General features: G+C 40.9%; 1 protein-coding gene across 2 annotated transcripts in view; it reads left to right on the top strand.

Annotated features, from left to right (window-relative positions):
- The window catches only part of RNLS (renalase, FAD dependent amine oxidase), an 87287-nt gene that overhangs the window by 64878 nt on the left and 5152 nt on the right, over positions 1–17257 (top strand). For both annotated transcript variants that reach the window (XM_072130005.1, XM_072130004.1), the window contains exons 5-6: positions 1–31; positions 13067–13242. The exon at positions 1–31 is cut by the window's left edge and continues 143 nt beyond it. In XM_072130005.1, the coding sequence (XP_071986106.1) occupies positions 1–31; positions 13067–13242 (207 nt within the window). The remainder of the gene's footprint in view (positions 32–13066; positions 13243–17257) is intronic.

Below are 17257 nucleotides of genomic sequence, written 5' to 3'. Positions count from 1 at the left end.
ATCTCCATTGATAATAAGAAACGCAATGTAGGTCAGTGGTTCCATTATTCCTCTTACACACAGGGACAATGGAGGGTGGGGATCATCATTGCTTAATTGAGGACAGCGGCTCTGAAGGCGCATGCACCAGAGATGTATATAAACCTTGGCTGATGTACCTTGTCACCATCTACATTCTCTGTTCCTGTACACTCTCATGCATATATGTCTATCAACTATATTCTCAGGAATCTAATGGCTCGCCCATGCGTTAATGTGATGTAACTGTTAGCCATTGAGGCTATAGCGTAGCAGATGCTTGATTCGCTACTTTTCTCAGGTTGCATCCTTACAGTTGTATATCCTCTACAATTATATGCATACCCACAGTATCTTGCAAGCAGTTGCGTAACTAGGAAAGGCAGGGCCCCATAGCGGATTTCTGAATGGGGCCCCACTCACCCCTTAAAAACTATACATACAGTATATACACTCCATATATACACATACATACACTACCATATATACCCATGCATCAAATACATAGACATACAGCATATACACATTACATATGCAAACACATTTAGAGCATATACACATCACAAATACATACATATAGCATATTCACACCAAATACCCCAGATGTCGGGGCCCCCTAACACTGTGGGCCCAAAGCAGCTACTATGGCTGCTACCCCTGTAGTTACGCCTCTGCTTGCAAGGATATGCATAATTTCCCAATAATTGTACAAATTCCTAAAAACACTTTGTTGTCTTTTTTAAACTTTAAATGCAAAAATGTAGCAAGGTTAAGGGTTGTCAGAAGAAGATTTACGAATTAAATTGCATGTTAAAGCCTTAAAGAGGTGTTTTCTACCTATTATGATGGGATAGGATAGTGTTGGTCATTAATGGAAACCTACCATGTGGTATCAGAAGAAGATTTAATGGTAGATTCCTCCTGCCTGCCTCTGCCCTAATCTGTAATGTAATAATCCTGAAACCTAACCTAACTTGTTGTAAGTAAATTAACTGCAGAGGCTACTGGGGCGTGTACTAGCCATAGCTCCCGGTACCAACCAGGCTAGTACACGCCCCAGTAGCCTTTGAAGCTAATTTACATATTACTCAAAGTTTTAAAACAGGTTCCAGGATTGTTAAAGTATAGATTAGGGCAGAGGCAGGCAGGAGGAATCTACCATCACATCTACTTCTGATAAGAAATTACTCATGGTAAGTTTCCTTTAATATCAGAATGCATCATATAATAGCACCTCTGCAGTTCTGTACCCGGCACACAGAGAACAGAACAAGATAAGAAAGGTCATTGATACAAGAAAGATCAGGGGGTCAAACACTTGGACCACTGACGATCAGCTCCATTCTCCTTGAAGAGACCAGCACCAGGAACCAGGATAATGAATATAGCCCAAATAATACAGGCAGTCCCCAGGTTACATACAAGATAGGGTCTGTAGGTTTGTTCTTAAGTTGAATTTGTATGTAAGTCGGAACTGTATATTTTATCATTGTAATCCCCAGCCAGAACTTTTTTGGTCTCTGTGACAATTGGATTTTAAAAATGTTGGGTTGTCATAAGAACCAGGAATAACAATAAATCTTCATTACAGACACCAGTGATAACTGTTACAGCTGATTATTGTAGCCGAGGGCTAAAGTACAGTAATTACCAATATCCAGAGGTCCGTTTGTAACTAGGGGTCGTATGTAAGTCGAGTGTTCTTAAGTAGGGGACCGCCTGTACTACTATATAGTGTCAAGGTAATAATATTTCATAAATAATACAACCATGCAACACCAGATATTTACAGATTAGACACCTTGGTTTGGGCCCGGTTTCTACATATTGGCCTTTCTACATGATGGCTGGTGCAGTATATAGATCTTCTTTCTTTTCCTATATGTCTGCTTAATACTATATCTCATACTTACTGTATCTACGTATCAGAAAACACTCCCTATGAGCCCTGGGAAGATCTCCTAGATGTTTACAGCCGCCATCGAGCTCCGGTGTCCATATATAATGCTGACATCATTCTTTCTAAATTAATGTATAAATATCAAACTACCTCACCGTGTCTAGAGGTTGTATCTATGGAAAACCTTTTGCTTTAGTGACAAATTAATTGCCTTGGGTGTTCATAGTCTCGTGTGAAGTTATCATTGCTGTGGAGAAAAAAAAAAAGCCGCCGGCAGAAGGAAGTCACCTGTCAGCACTTAAAGCGAAATTAACACTGCAAGGAAATAGGTTAGCAGAGAATCGTCTCCGAATAGGAATTCTAGGGAATAAGGGATAAGGGTGTTACAAGGAACAGAACATAACCTTGATTAACTCTTCATTTGTCATGAAGTTAATGTTTTTTCTGGCTCCCATGTCCCCATAGAGAGGGTTTTTCTGATAAAAAGAAAAGATAGATGAAAGTTTACCTTTTTCTCTGCAGAGCAGTGTCCCATGGGAGTAGCCAGTGAGAAGCCCCCCCCCCCCCCTTCACCGTCGGAAAACCACTCCATCATGAGTCTATTTGAAATGGGAGGGATATGGGAGTTTTTTAAATTTGAAAGAGGCGCATGACAGAGCGGTTTCCCAAGGGTGGGGAACTGCTTCTCACTGACCACTCCCATGGAACAGAGAAAAGTAAACTTTCACCTAACTTTTCTTTTTATTGGAAAAAGACAGTTTTATTATTAAAATACTTTGGCAATGTGCAAACTATTCTCTATGGGGACATGGGGGAGCCAGAAAAAGGGCTCCTCATGACAGGTTCCCTTTTAAGATCTCATTGGGGCACATTTACTTATCTGGTCCTGTCGCGATCCTTGATCTGGACGGTCCGACGAAGATGAAGTCCGGCGCGATTCACCTGCCCTCGAGATCCTGAATGTGTCGCTTCCCTGCTGAGGTCCGTTGGAGTTCACCCTCTTCTTCCTGGTGTATGTGAGTGCATGTCTTCCGACACAATTTGAGATGTCAAATCCCGTGCGTTGTCCGAATCCGTCATCCGATGGCCCGGCCTCCAATTTGTGTCGGCGCCGATGTGCCAAAATCTGATCTCGTGCGCCAAAAACACCTGTTAAATGCAGTGCAAATGGAAAAATTCGGGAAACCCGACGGAAATGCGTTCAGCAGACCCTTAGTAAATGTGCCCCATTATGTTTTCTCTTATTGTAAAGTAGGGAAACCATTTTGTAATCCAGATGGGGGCTTTATATTGGGGAATCAGAAACTGGAAGCGTATTGTTGATGTAGATGTATAAGGATAAAAGATGCCCCCTTTAAATTGATCCTCCCTTTAAATATATTTTTTTTAACTTAAAGTGAATATAGAATACAGATTAATATTTTATTACAGGAGTTGGAAAGTTACTGACCTGGTTCCTGTAATGGGGATGGGGCTGTGATGCAATTTTTTTCACATGGTTATTTAAACAAAACCCAACGAAAATAAGATGAACAAACTTGAATTTCATAGAACAACACAAAATCTTTTACTTTCTCGTCTGCAGCCTCAACCAAAAGGAACTGCTAGAACTCGGCAATGTTTTGCTAAAAGCTATTTTATGCCTCAGCCATGGATGTTAAGAGAACTTTTTTATGTAAATCTTCCATGAAAAACAACAAGTTCAGCGTCTGAATGGAAATTGGAACAAAGTGGTTGATGAACTAACAGAAAGGAGAGCCCCTTTCACAGCTGTGTTATTCTGTTGCAGTTATGGCTACAATTATTTTATTTCCTCCTTAAATTTCATCTTTTTAAGGGATTATCCAATAACCTCCAATGTAGCCAACTTCTTCACGCCCTGCCAAAATCATTCCGATGACTCCACTCAGTTTCACCATTTACCATTTTTTTTTTATTTTTTTACACGCTTGTAGACTTCCATTCATAGCCACATTTATGAAACACAAAAAGTAGTGGTGATTTGTTTTTTTCTGTGTTTTTTTTTTAGCTAACGCTTTAGGCAGGTGTGAATAAAATACTGAAAGTAAGAATGCTATCAAATCTTAACAGTTTTACTAGAAGTGTTAATAGCTGGTTTATATTGATTAACAAAATGCAAAGTGAATGAACAACAAGTAACCTGTTAAGCTACACAGGGGGGCCATCAAATCAGTTTCTGGTTACAATGACTTTCTTTTAAAAGTTTAATATACCCATTCAAGTGCTGTTTAGTTTCAGAAAATAATTATTATTTGTAGAACAAAAAGTTTTCCAAACTACTTGCGGTATCAATTCCTCCTGGTCTTCTGGAGATCTGCTCATTGTCATTGATTACTTCCTGCTCAAAGGGCTTTGTCCATGATTGTGGAGAATATTGTAGAGCCGTCACATGTCAGGTCAGTGGTTTCATGTTAGGAAATGATGACCTTAAAGGCGGTTAATGACCTAAGGACACCTGACGTACAGATGACCCCTAGATGAAAATGGACATCTCTGCCCACTGACCTCTGGTGAAGCTCTCTGGATGCTTTACTTAGTCCCATATATAGTCCCTATAATGAAGCCTAATTGATAATCATTGTTCAATGACCGCACAAAATTTTGAAAATCCAATTGTTACAGGGACAAAAAATTTTTTTTTCTGGAGTTACAATTATAAAATATACCAGTTTCGACTTGCATACAAATTCAGCTACAAACCTAAAGAACTTGTGTTGTACGTAACCCACAGACTATCTGTATTTACGAGCTGGCTAAGGACCACTAATGCTACCCGGGGGTTGGCTTCAAAGGTTGAGAAGTGGTGAATTTCACACTTTCTAAGACACGCAGCCTAAACTTTCAAGGAACTCTCTTAGATATAACTTCATGAAGGAGTTATGAAGTTAAGATGCTCCATAGCCGGGTATCGGCTGTACTTCCGGAATGTTGTTCCAGAATTCAAGTTATTTGGATGGTCTGACTATCTGCCTGGAAAGCAGATCATTTTGAACTCTGAATATAGAGAGTTTTTCAAAATTTTTGCAAAATTTTTGTCATATTCATAACTAAACGCAAAACCAATCGTTAAAATTTTTCCACTAACATGAAGTACAATTTTTTACTTTGAAACACTTTTTCACCTGCATATTGCTAATTGTTAGAACCACTTATAGTAACAAATGAGATTCTAAAAGTAGGGCCTCGTCAAGGTGACAAAGGGGTTAAGTATATTATTTTCTCCATTTAAAAAAGTGTGAAACATTTAATGTCATACTATATTTTTCCTATTTTATCCTAAGTTTATCTAATTTTTCTTTTTACTAGAACTGTACAGACAGTCCCCGGGTTACGTACAAGATAGGGTCTGTAGGTTTGTTCTTAAGTTGAGTTTGTATGTAAGTCGGAACTGTATATTTTATCATTGTAATCCCAGACAGAACTTTTTTGGTCTCTGTGACAATTGGATTTTAAAAATGTTGGGTTGTCATAAGAATCAATATTAACACTAAAGCTTCATTACAGACACCAAACAGTTTCAGCTGATTATTGTAGCCTAGGACTAAAGTACAAGAAATTACCAATATCCAAAGGTCCGTTTGTAACTATGGGTCGTATGTAAGTCGAGTGTTCTTAAGTAGGGGACCACCTGTATACATATATGAACATTTGGGTGTTACTTATTGGGGTGTGACTATGACTGAATACATCTTTATGGCAAATCGAATGGTAACACCCAATTACAAATGTATTCATAAACATTTAGTTAGAATAATAAAGAACTTGTGCAACACAGAGATCAGGGGTAAAAAATAACAGATCTTTGGCATCTTATTCCGGGGTTCCGTAACTTTTTACTAAAACAGACATGTCAGCAATGGTCGTGGTCCTATTTAACATGAAGCCATTTTGACATTTTTGTAACTCTATGCTTTTACTGCCCATAGATGGCATTGATTTTAGTTTTCGATGCTCAATTAGCCCAATGATGCACCAAAGTTATTAAAAGGCATGCTACAGCCAGGTTTGCATTAAAGGACATCTACCAGCAGTTTACCTGTTGGTTAATGTGTTTAACTCGCCTCTCCGTCATTTCCAGCCAGCTTCTTTTACTTTTTCTTAGAACAGAAGTTTTTTTAATCAAAAAAGTACTGTGTAAAATATGCTCCGCCACAAACTAATTTATGCATGCCCTGGTGTCTGTGGCACCCCCTATGGGGCGCTCTGAGAGCCGGTGATGTCACCGCCCATCGCTGGAAATCTTGCACATGCACTATAACTCAGTGCTCCCCATAGGGGGTGCCTCAGACACCGGGGCGTGCATAAATTAGTTTGCAGCGGAAGGCCTCATGCATATGAAAATGTGAATGGGTGAGCTCTCCTAACCGCTCCCCTAACTACAGAATGCCAGTTGGACACGACAAGTCATTTTTTTTGTGGCGTGGGTGCTCGACCAGGTTGCGGTGCGGTGAGAAAAGGTGTGCACACCGATCTGTTTCCAGGTGCTAAAGACATTTCTGTAAAGGGGGCTGGGCACTGCCCATTTAATTAAACGGGGGCTTTACTGTGGACATTTATTAAAAATGGTTGCAGAGGATAGACTCCCATTTTGAGGCAATGGATGATAACTCTCTGAGCGATGGCTTCTCAGAAATATTGCAGCGCAGAGGAATAAGCTCCTCGCTATAAATGACTAAACTTACACATCACAACATAAATGTTTGTTAATGCCTTGGCTCCAGCCGCAGTTTGGTCTGTGGTTTAGTTTGCAATGTAATAGAATAACCAAGAAATCCCGGTAACAGGACACCTGTAATTGATGGCCAAACATAAAAATGAATAAGACATTAAAAATCTGAAATTACAGAATGAAATTATCTGTCCATGCATGAATGGCTTCAATTACTTTTTTCACGTAACCAATCTATTTTATCTCCAAGGCTTAACCTAAAGCTGTTTTGGGTCCAAGTTCTCTAGCCAAAAGCCGCTCCGCACATACATGTATTGGTCCCAACAATAATACTGTACAAGTTTGCTCTGATCTCCCCTGGTCTTGTAATATGAACTGCACGGCTTCTTTATCCACGGCTTCTTTTGTAAAGGGAGCAAAGATTTATGTCCTGACTGGAGACACTGTATTATCATGGACTTGGTAAAATAGGTGTATGTATATCTAAAGCTTTATTGTGTATCGAGTATAGATGGGGTGTACTTGTTTATAGATAAACCTCAACCATAGGGTGCAGACAAAGGGGCACATTTACTTACCCGGTACTGTTACGATCCCCGAGGTGCGTTCTCCGACGAGGATGAAGTCCGGCGCGATTCTTCAAGATAGTGCGTCCATTTTCCTGCATCTGTCACTTCCCCGCTCAGGTCCGCCGGAGTTCACCTTCTTCTTCCCGCTGTATGTGAGTGCATTGTCTTGTGACACAAATTGAATTGTAAATCCCGCGCTTAGTCTGAATCAGTTGCGTTATCCGTCGGCCACGCCCCCGATTTGTGTTGCATGCAAGTTTGTCAAAATCCAATCGCATGCGCCAAAAACTCCACTTAAATGCGTTGCAAATCGGAAATAGTCCAGAAACCCGACGAAAATGCGCCGTGCGGACCCTTAGTAAATGTGCCCCAAAGCGTCCAATGTATTAGGACCCCAGCTACAATGAATTGTTTTATAGTACAGGTCTCTTTATATAGTGACACATTATGGGCTTAGGTGTAACAGCATATCCCCAGGTTGCATACAGTGGGTACAGAAAGTGTTTAGACCATTTTAAATTTTTTACTCTTTGTTTCATTACATTCTGCAACTCATCTTCACAGAACAGAACTGACATTTAGATATTTTTGCTAATTTATTAAACAAGATAAACTGAAATATCACATGGCCATAAGTATTTAGACCCTTTGCTCAGTATTGAGTAGAAGCACCTATGGAGCTGGTACAGCCAGGAGTATTCTTGGGAATGATGCAACAAGTTTGTCACTCCATGATTTGGGGATCCTCTGCCCCTTCCTTGCAGATCTTCTCCAGTTCCCTCAGGTTGGATGGTGAACGTTGGTGGACGCCATTTTCACGTCTCTCCAGAGAGTTGGGTTTAGGTCCGGGCTCTGGCTGGGCCAGTCAGGAATAGTCACAGAGTTGTTCTGAAGCCTCTGCTTTGATAGTTTAGCTGTGGGCTTAGGGTCATTTTCTTGTTGGAAGGTGAACCTACAGCCCGGTCTCTGGAAGAGGTTTTTATCTGGATATCTCTGTACTTATTCATCTTTCCTTCTATTCTAACCAGCCATCTATTCCTGCTCCCATAGCATGATGCTGCCACCACCATGTGTCACTGCTGGGATTGTATTTGGCAGGTGATGAGCAGCGCCTGGTTTTCTCCACACGTACTGCTTAGAATTATCACCAAAAAGCTCAATCTTTGTCTCATCAGACCAGAGAATCTTATTTCTCATAGTCTGGGAGTCATTCACGTGTTTTTTGCACACTGTATACAAGCTTTCATTTGTCTTGCCCCAACTGGTGGAGGCTGCAGTGATAGTGATGACTTTGTGAAACTTTCTCCCATCTCCCTACTACATCTCTGTAGCTCAGCCACAGTGATCTTGGGGTTCTTCTTTAACTCTCTCACCAAGGCTCTTCTCCCACAATTGCTTTGTTTGGCAGGATGGCCAGGTTAAAGAAGAGTTATGGTCGTAGCAAACTTTTTACATTTTAGGATGATGGAGGCTACTATACTCTTTGGAACCTTGACTGTTACAGGTTTCAGTAGGCCCCTGGGCAACTGAGCCTCTGTGGGCACCTTTGCAGTTAACTCACCTGACAGCATTAAAAAATGTGCCTTAGAGAAAGCTTTTTTTTTTTATGCCCTGCGCTGTTATTGTGATTTCCCGTTGTGCCCCCGGTTCCGTTCCTGACTATGCTCCTCTGCTGCCTGCCTGCCTTGACCTATTGCTACGTCCCTGACTCCGATCCCGTGCTGCCCTTCCTGACCTCCTGCCTGTCCCCAACTACGATTCTGCCTTACGTCTTTGTACCTCACCTTGGTTGCCACCCCGGACAAAGTTGCGCCTGTTGAACGACCTGGTGGTACCACGCCGCAGCAAGTCCAACCTGCTTTCCGGCGGGCTTTGGTGAAAACCGGGTACCACTTAGATTCCAGTCCCAGGTGTCGGCTTACATCATCGTCCACGGTGGTTCAGTGGATCCACTACCCCAGAAGCCTGACACTCCTCTTTTCTCCACTCCATTCCAGCAGTGCTTTGTTGTCAGGTCAACCCCTGTGACTGCTGCGGCCTATCAAACATTACAATGTATGGCTGCAACGGCTGCATAGCATCGATGTGATGTCAGTAGTGCAACATCTGTGTACAGACCTCAGAGTCCAGGAGAACAGGAGCAGCAGCACTGGAATGGATGGGAGAAGATTAGAATTGACCAAAATGTATCCAATCAATAACATTGGAACTGTTATACATATAGTATATGGCTACATGCCGCACCAAGGTGGCATATGAGAAACGCCGTTTTAAAACAAAGTGTAATTTGACTTGTGCAAATGAATAAATAACTAAGGAACCAAAATAGATGGAAGTAGCAACCACATTAAACGGTTAGATGACCAATAGTTCAACATTATAATCTTAGTATAATCTTACATGTATCAAATGGGAAGTTAAAGGGGTATTCCCACTTCGTCAAATCAATGTTATAGTTTGTATGATGAAAAATAATACCCTTTTCCAATACACTTTCTTTATTAATTCCTTACAGTTTTCTAGATCTCTGCTTGCTGTCATTGTAGATAAATCTTCATTGTTGACATCCAGTGGATAGAAATCTGACCATGATCACACTGCACCAGTGTGACCATGGTCAGATTTCTATCCACTGGATGTCAACAATGAAGATTTCTATTAGAGGACAGCAAGCAGAGATCTAGAAAACCGTGAGTAATTGATGCAGAAAGTATACTGGAAAATTGTATTTTTCATTATTCATTTTTCATTATTTAAACAATAATGTTAATTTGCAGAAGTGGGAACACCCCTTTAAGTATCACTTAGTTCCCAGTGAAGTTAATATAATATATAAACTTGTCTAGTTATCCAGAGCGAGAGACAATGCTACAGCGGATCTACTAATTGGCTGTTGAATGGGGGGTATTTTTATGTCTATATCATGTAAAGGGGTATTATAAAACCAAACACAATGGGGCAGATTTACTTACCCAGCCCATTCGCGATCCAGCGGCGCGTTCTCTGCGGTGGATTCGGGTCCGTCCGGGATTCACTAAGGCAGTTCCTCCGCCGTCCACCAGATGTCGCTGCTGCGCTGAAGTCCGCCGAGGTCCGCTGGAATGCCCTGAAATTCACCGGCCTATACCTGGTGAAGGTAAGTGCAATTTTCGTGACACATTTTTTTAAAAAAATGCGTCAGTTTTTCCGAATGCGTAGGGTTTTTGTTCGGCCACGCCCCCTGATTTCCGTCGCGTGCATGCCGGCGCCGATGCGCCACAATCCGATCGCGTGCGCCAAAATCCCGGGGCTATACAGGGAAAATCGGAAATATTTGGGTAACACGTCGGGAAAACGCGAATCGGGCCCTTAGTAAATGACCCCCATTGACTTCCGAGTTATCTTTTAATGTACCATGGATCTTCCAGAGTTTGATGTCTCAGGTGAAAATGAAAATTTGATAAGAAGGAGTTGGTAACCTTTTATACTACACTGACACAAAGTTACCGCTTGTAACAGAGGTCTGTTTCTTTAAGACATTCATTTTATTTTAAACACAAAAGACCTATAGACTGTAAAATTTTCTGAGGTCACTGCTGGCTCATATTAAATGGGTCCAAAAGTGAAATTCTACCTCCACAATTTATTAGTCTTATGTAACAAATATACGGTCCCTGTACAGATCTGCAAGCAGCAGCCAACATTCACTGACATGCTCTTTCTTGTTGGACACTTTTCACGCTCTTAATATCACTCTTCATTCCGTCCAAATCGAGATATATGGGAGAACTGCTAAGTCCACTAAAAATTTAACTCTGTGTTTACCATGTAGTGTGCAATCTATAACTCCTAGCATATTTCTTTCATATTTCTTTCCAAAGTGGGGGGGGTGCAGAGGCCTCAGAGTTTGGGGAGTGTGTGTGTGTATATATATATATATATATATCATTTTTTTTATTTATTTTTTTTTACATTGCATTTCAAGAAGAGATTTGAGCAGAGATCTGATATATTTTCAAATATTTTTCCCTATTCCCTTCCCTTTTTTCTGTTTGTTTTCTTTCTTTCTTTTCATTTTATTTCCCTCCCTTTTTCTTTTCTTTTCCATTCCTTCCTTGCTTCTTTCTTTTTTTTTTTGTTATTCATTTTTTCTTTCTATCTTTCTTTCTTTTTCTGTCTTTTTTTTTCTTTTCTCTTTTTTTTTTTATCTTGATCACAATGTTATTTTTTGTCTAGTGATAATTTTGTAAGTGGCAAATTACAGGCGGCCCCCTACTTAAGAACACTCGACTTACAGACAACCCCTAGTTACAAACAGACTCCTGGATGTTGGTAATTTACTGTACTAGTTATGAGTTATAATAGTTATCTCAGGTGTCTGCAATGTAGATTTATTGTTAATTGTGGTTCTTATGACAATCCAATATTTTTTATAATTCAATTGTCACAGAGAGCAAAAAAATTTGGCTGGGGTTACAATAATAAAATATACAGTTCTGACTTGCATACAAATTCAACTTAGGTACTAACCTACAGAACCTATCTTGTATGTAACCCGGGGACTGCCTGTATTACCTAATTTACATTGCTATTACTGTATTTTAATAGTTTTTTTTTTCTGCGACTCCATGTAAAAGAAATACAGTGACTTCAAAATGATCAACCCGTGCGGGTCTAAGATGTTGGGGCATCTTAAATAGTAGATCCACCCAATAATCCACCGCTGGTCTCGGAGCATTCACTCATTCTCTCAAATGGAAGAATTCTACTGTACATTCAACTATATAGTAAACTTCTAAGGAAAAATTTCACTTGGCAACTGAAGGCTTCTCACAGATTCACTTTAATATATGAACAATATATATTCCAGATGTAGCAGAGAGGAGCTTATAAGAAGCTCCAGAGACTCAAGAAGTCTTACAACATCTCAAAGTATCAGGACTAGAAAGTCTGTATAAATTGTACACTATGCACTGTCCTGTTGAATTCCTTCATACTGCTTGTGATTGTGTACTGAATATTCAGCTCCTTGTATCCCACCATGATACTTAAATAAAATCTGCCCTTTGATTTCATGCATTATAAACCACACCTACAGTACCTTGATACTTCTGGAGCTACACTGACACCGAAACATATCTTGTGTAATCATTGAGCTGAGTGGTTTTGCTGAAAAAACTATTTTAAAATCATGATAATGAGGCTCCTGTGCTGGGCTCCATCGCTTTTCCTCTCACATTAAGTGTGCACTGCTCGAGAGAATGATGTAATCACTGTGTTCTGCCTGACAGGCAGAAGTAATCAATAGCTGCACCATCCCCCAGCTGCTGTGTATGACTGATCCAGCTCAGGTTCAATGGCAGACAGCAGCACCCAGCTTTCCCAAGGTCCTGAATGTTTGCTTTTTCAGGAAAACCACTCAGCACAGTGATTAAACAAGATATGTGCAGTGTAGCTACAGCAATCTCAAGGTATGTTTGGTTTATAATGCATGGAATCAAATGGTAGCTTTCCTTTTAGGTGTTTTAATTATTTCAGTCTTATAAGATAAAGCAGTTTTCCATCCTCAGGGTGGTGATAACCTATAGGTTTTGAGCACCAGATCAACTGATTTCTGGCTCCATCCTTAAATGTGAGTTTAGCTGTAGTTTACCAGGCTGGCCACCACAAAGAATCAATAATATCATGAGGGGAGTGGAGAGTGAGACCCCCAATAATCCGATATTGATGACCGATCCTACGGATGTTTAAAAACAAGACCCAAGACCCCGTTCCCATCCTGTGTTCAGCGCTACCATTTTAAAGGTAGTCCAACGTTCAACATAAAACCGCCATCTGATTAGGTAGTCTATCAGGTATTATAAATCCCTTGCTAGCCAAAAATTTTTTGAAAAAAAAATTATTTTTCAGAGTCCTCAGAGATTGGGCCATCCCTCGTTGTCCACACCAGTGTACCATTTGGAATAGAGAACCTAGAACAAGAGAAAGAAGCAGTACAGCCCCTCATACTGAAGCAACTGAATTCACTACTGCCAAACCTTCCTCAAGCAAAGGATATCAAATGTCAGAAGTGGCGGTATTCTCAGGTAGGTGGTTCCATAGATTAAAGGGGGGGGGGGGGGTTCTCGAATAGTTAAGTGGGGAAATAATTCTAAATATTTATAATTCTGAATTTGAGAACTTCTTTTAAAGCCAACTGCTTGAAGAAGACCTCTACCTTTTTTTTGATTTGTTTCTTCATGGGAGTTGCTCTAGATAGAAACATACCTTATATACTCGAGTATAAGCCTAGTTTTTCAGCACAATATTTGTGCTCAAAAACCCTAACTCGGCTTATACTCGAGTCAACTAAAAACATAAAGACAAAACTCACCTTTCCGACGTCCCCCATAGGTCCTCTTCTGTCTGAGACAGTCTGAGACAGAAGAGGACCTATGGGGGACGTCGGAAAGATGAGTACAGTGTTATTTTTTTTCCTTCTACAGGGGCTGGGTAGGCTGTATGCTACAGGGGCTGGGCAGGCTGTATGCTACAGGGGCTGGGCAGGCTGTATGCTACAGGGGCTGGGCAGGCTGTATGCTACAGGGGCTGGGCAGGCTGTATGCTAAAGGGGCTGGGCAGGCTGTATGCTACAGGGGCTGGGCAGGCTGTATGCTACAGGGGCTGGGCAGGCTGTATGCTACAGGGGCTGGGCAGGCTGTATGCTACAGGGGTTGGGCAGGCTGTATGCTACAGGGGCTGGCAGACTATATACTGGGAGGCTGTAACCAATGCATTTCCCACCCTTGGCTTATACTCGAGTCAATAGGTTTTCCCAGTTTTTTGTGTTGAAATTAGGGGTCTCGGCTTATACTCGGGTCGGCTTTTACTCGAGTATATACGGTAATCTAATCCTTGGCGGTCACCTTGATAGACCACGTAATGAGGACCTAGCACTTCTCCTGCCATGTCAGTAAAAAAATGGTATTTCCTTTAAAATAATATGTATGAAGAATCTTTTCTTCTGTTGGTGCGATTAAATTGTTAAGTAGATGTGACCACTTTGAGGTGACATGATAAGTGAGAATGAGGGGAGGAGAAATTGAGAATACAACATGTGCCATATGAACCTCCCCCCCCCCTCCTTTTACCGGGATTTGCCACCCACCGCTGGCAGGGAGCCAGGTAATGTTACGGAAAGAATTAAAAAGCAGTGGAATAATTCAGATGCAACACAAAGGCATAAAATCAACATGCCAGAGGGTATTGGAATCGATCATCATGCAAAAATGACCTTCCCGATGACAGGTTCCCTTTAAGGCCACCTTCACGCAGTAGACTTATACACAGAAAAAAATACACAGTGTTAAATCTTACTCAAAAGGGTTGCTGACTGCTGCTTTTTATTCTGCTCACCTGCTCTTGATGTGGTTTACAATGGTGTAATCATGGCTGAAACTGCAATAAGTGACCACAACGAGTCTTATCGATGTGCAGAACCACGGAAAATAGGTCGTTCTTGGAACAAAATTTGAATCGTACAATTTGCTCAACACCATTTTCCTTTGTCTAAATATTGATCCCTCAGAATCAAACCCCACCGAATATATTGATTTCCTAAACCAAACTCCCCCTGGGAAACTTCTTTAATGAGTACATGTCACCTCTCCTGTCACGTCTGTATAAGGTCTTGTGCACACAACCGTAATGTGTGCTGTGAACTTACGGCACCATTAATTTGTATTGTGCACGCTCACGGTGCAGTATACCAACCAGCCACGCCGTAATTTATAGAGCCGGTTGTGTTCCGGTCCAGATTTGCAGCAGGGCTACTCAATTGCCTGTGGTAGGGGTGAGCATGTCTTGCTTGCCGATATTAGACAGGCCCTTAAATTGTGCACGGTTGTGTCCATGAAATAAGTAAGTTCCGTGTGAAATATTTTTTTATCATTGAGAAAACAGGTATTTACTAATACAAAGTGGCGTATTTTTGGGACTATAAGGCGCACCATCAATAAATGCCTGCTAAACTGTCTAGGTTCATATATAAGGCGCACCTGATTATAAGAATGAATGACCAGCAGGTGGCAGACCTGTGCACATTTCCAGGCAGCTGTTGTCTGTCAGTATGGTTCATATATAAGGCGCACCGGACTATAAGGCGCACCTGATTATAAGGATGAATGACCAGCAGGTGGCAGACCTGTGCACAGTTCAGGGCAGCTGTTGTCTGTAAGTACGGTTCATATATAAGGCGCACTGGACTATAAGGCGCACCTTTGATTTCTGAGAAAATCTAAGGATTTTTTGTGCGCCTTGTAGTCCGATAAATACGGTAATAGATCCTTGCAATGTCATTTCCCTTTGGCACACCCTGTAAAGATTGCCTCTTCTCAGATTTTTGTGCTTAAGTTTCAGAACTATGTAGAGAAGAAATACTTTTTCTAATGGTGCTGCCTGTTGTTAGTTAGGACCATTAGGTAAAATAGAAAGTCGGCAGCTCACTCATCAGTAGTAGTAGTAGTAGTAGTACACTCAATAGGGCTTCTAATAACTTGTAATAAATATTTAAAGAAGTCACGCATTTCCTATAGCAGCCCACTCATATGTCTTTAAAAGCCAAATTTCCTTTTCTTTTTTTCTCCATGTGAAGGAAATAAGAAGCTCACTGTGGGAAATCCATTATTTTGATGCTGAGTTAGCAACTTTAATGACTCACCAGAGATTACATGTATAGCAGTAAATATTAGCATTAGCCGTCCTATGGATGCAGCATGTTGTGTGGGGGTGGCTGACGTATGTCGTACACGGCGAGCAATGGTCGCTGAGTTGGTGACTTAAAGAAAAGAAAATTTAGCAATCTGTCGGATGCAGGGGCAGAACTTTGAGCCTATGCTATGGTCTGGTTATCTGATACCTGGAAGAGAAGTATTGCTCCTAGTACAAAGGAAGCCATGTTCTCCCTCATAAGTTTTATTGTAAGTCTCGTACCGTAAGATGACTTTGATTCAGCTGTGTAAAAAACATTGTTCAGCCAAATAATCCTTTAGGCAGCATGGTCCTCCCACACACTATTGGCCTGTCCCTTTAGGACCCAATGTAAATATGGCCCCACCATAGAACATTTGCTGATGAATGGAGCAGCATAGTCTACGTTATGGATACATTTAGCAGCATAGTTGAGCCCTCTTCCATTATACATGTCTGACGTACATAAGAGACGTAACGTGCACCCAGCCTAATCCATCTCATGTACAGCAGAATGTACGGATTCAAGGGATTGTCTCCATCACTCGGTGCCCCATGGGAGCGCTGCCTGATTGCTGACTCTTTGGGCCACCACAGCGGAGGATTATTTATGTTCCTATATGTTCGGGTTTTTTCTGTAGTTATGATGCTTTTCCCTAATATACTGCCCCGATCTATGTAATGTGATGCTCCGAGAGAGCTAAATCCATGTGATAGTGTTGTTTTAAGCACATGAATAATAATTATGATCATGTTTCTTCCAGACATGTGTTACTAACTCTCTACTGCTTTATTCACACTACGATACATCTCAAAACTACGTAATCCCTGTCTGTTTTAGCTATACTGGTGCGTTCTTCTCTCCTCTCCCTTGCTAAAGAAGGTTACACAAAACCTATTCCCCCTCCAAACAAATATATTACGGTACTTTTTATACAAAATCATGAAAATCCATTGTTTTAGTAATTCCACCCATCAAGAATGAATTTTGCTTTTTACAGTTTTTATGCGATTTTTCAGAAAATACGAAAGTTTTATCAAGAAAAACAATGGACTCTGTATACAAAGATGTTGAGAACTATAGAATTAGGAATACTGTCATTGTTTCCCATTGTAACCTATGACAGCGCAACCTTATCAAGAGCAGAAACCGTCCTATGATTGGTTGATTGATTGTTTTCTTTATAAGACAGTTTTCTTTAGTGGTGTAGCTCCATTTTATTTTTTTATTTGGGACTTAATAATGGAGATAAACCTCCAGTAAATAGAGCACAGTGGAGAAGCATAATGAAAATCGAGGATCCAGTCATCTGTTCAAAGGTGGTTCCAAATCAGAAAGACGCATAGAAGCAGCACTTCCAAGTAATTTTAGTT

The sequence above is a fragment of the Engystomops pustulosus genome, chromosome 11 (assembly GCF_040894005.1).
Source record: "Engystomops pustulosus chromosome 11, aEngPut4.maternal, whole genome shotgun sequence".
In the NCBI taxonomy this organism is placed as follows: domain Eukaryota; kingdom Metazoa; phylum Chordata; class Amphibia; order Anura; family Leptodactylidae; genus Engystomops; species Engystomops pustulosus.
The sequence above is the reverse complement of the archived record's forward strand: the minus strand, read 5'-3'. Positions and strand labels throughout refer to the sequence as shown.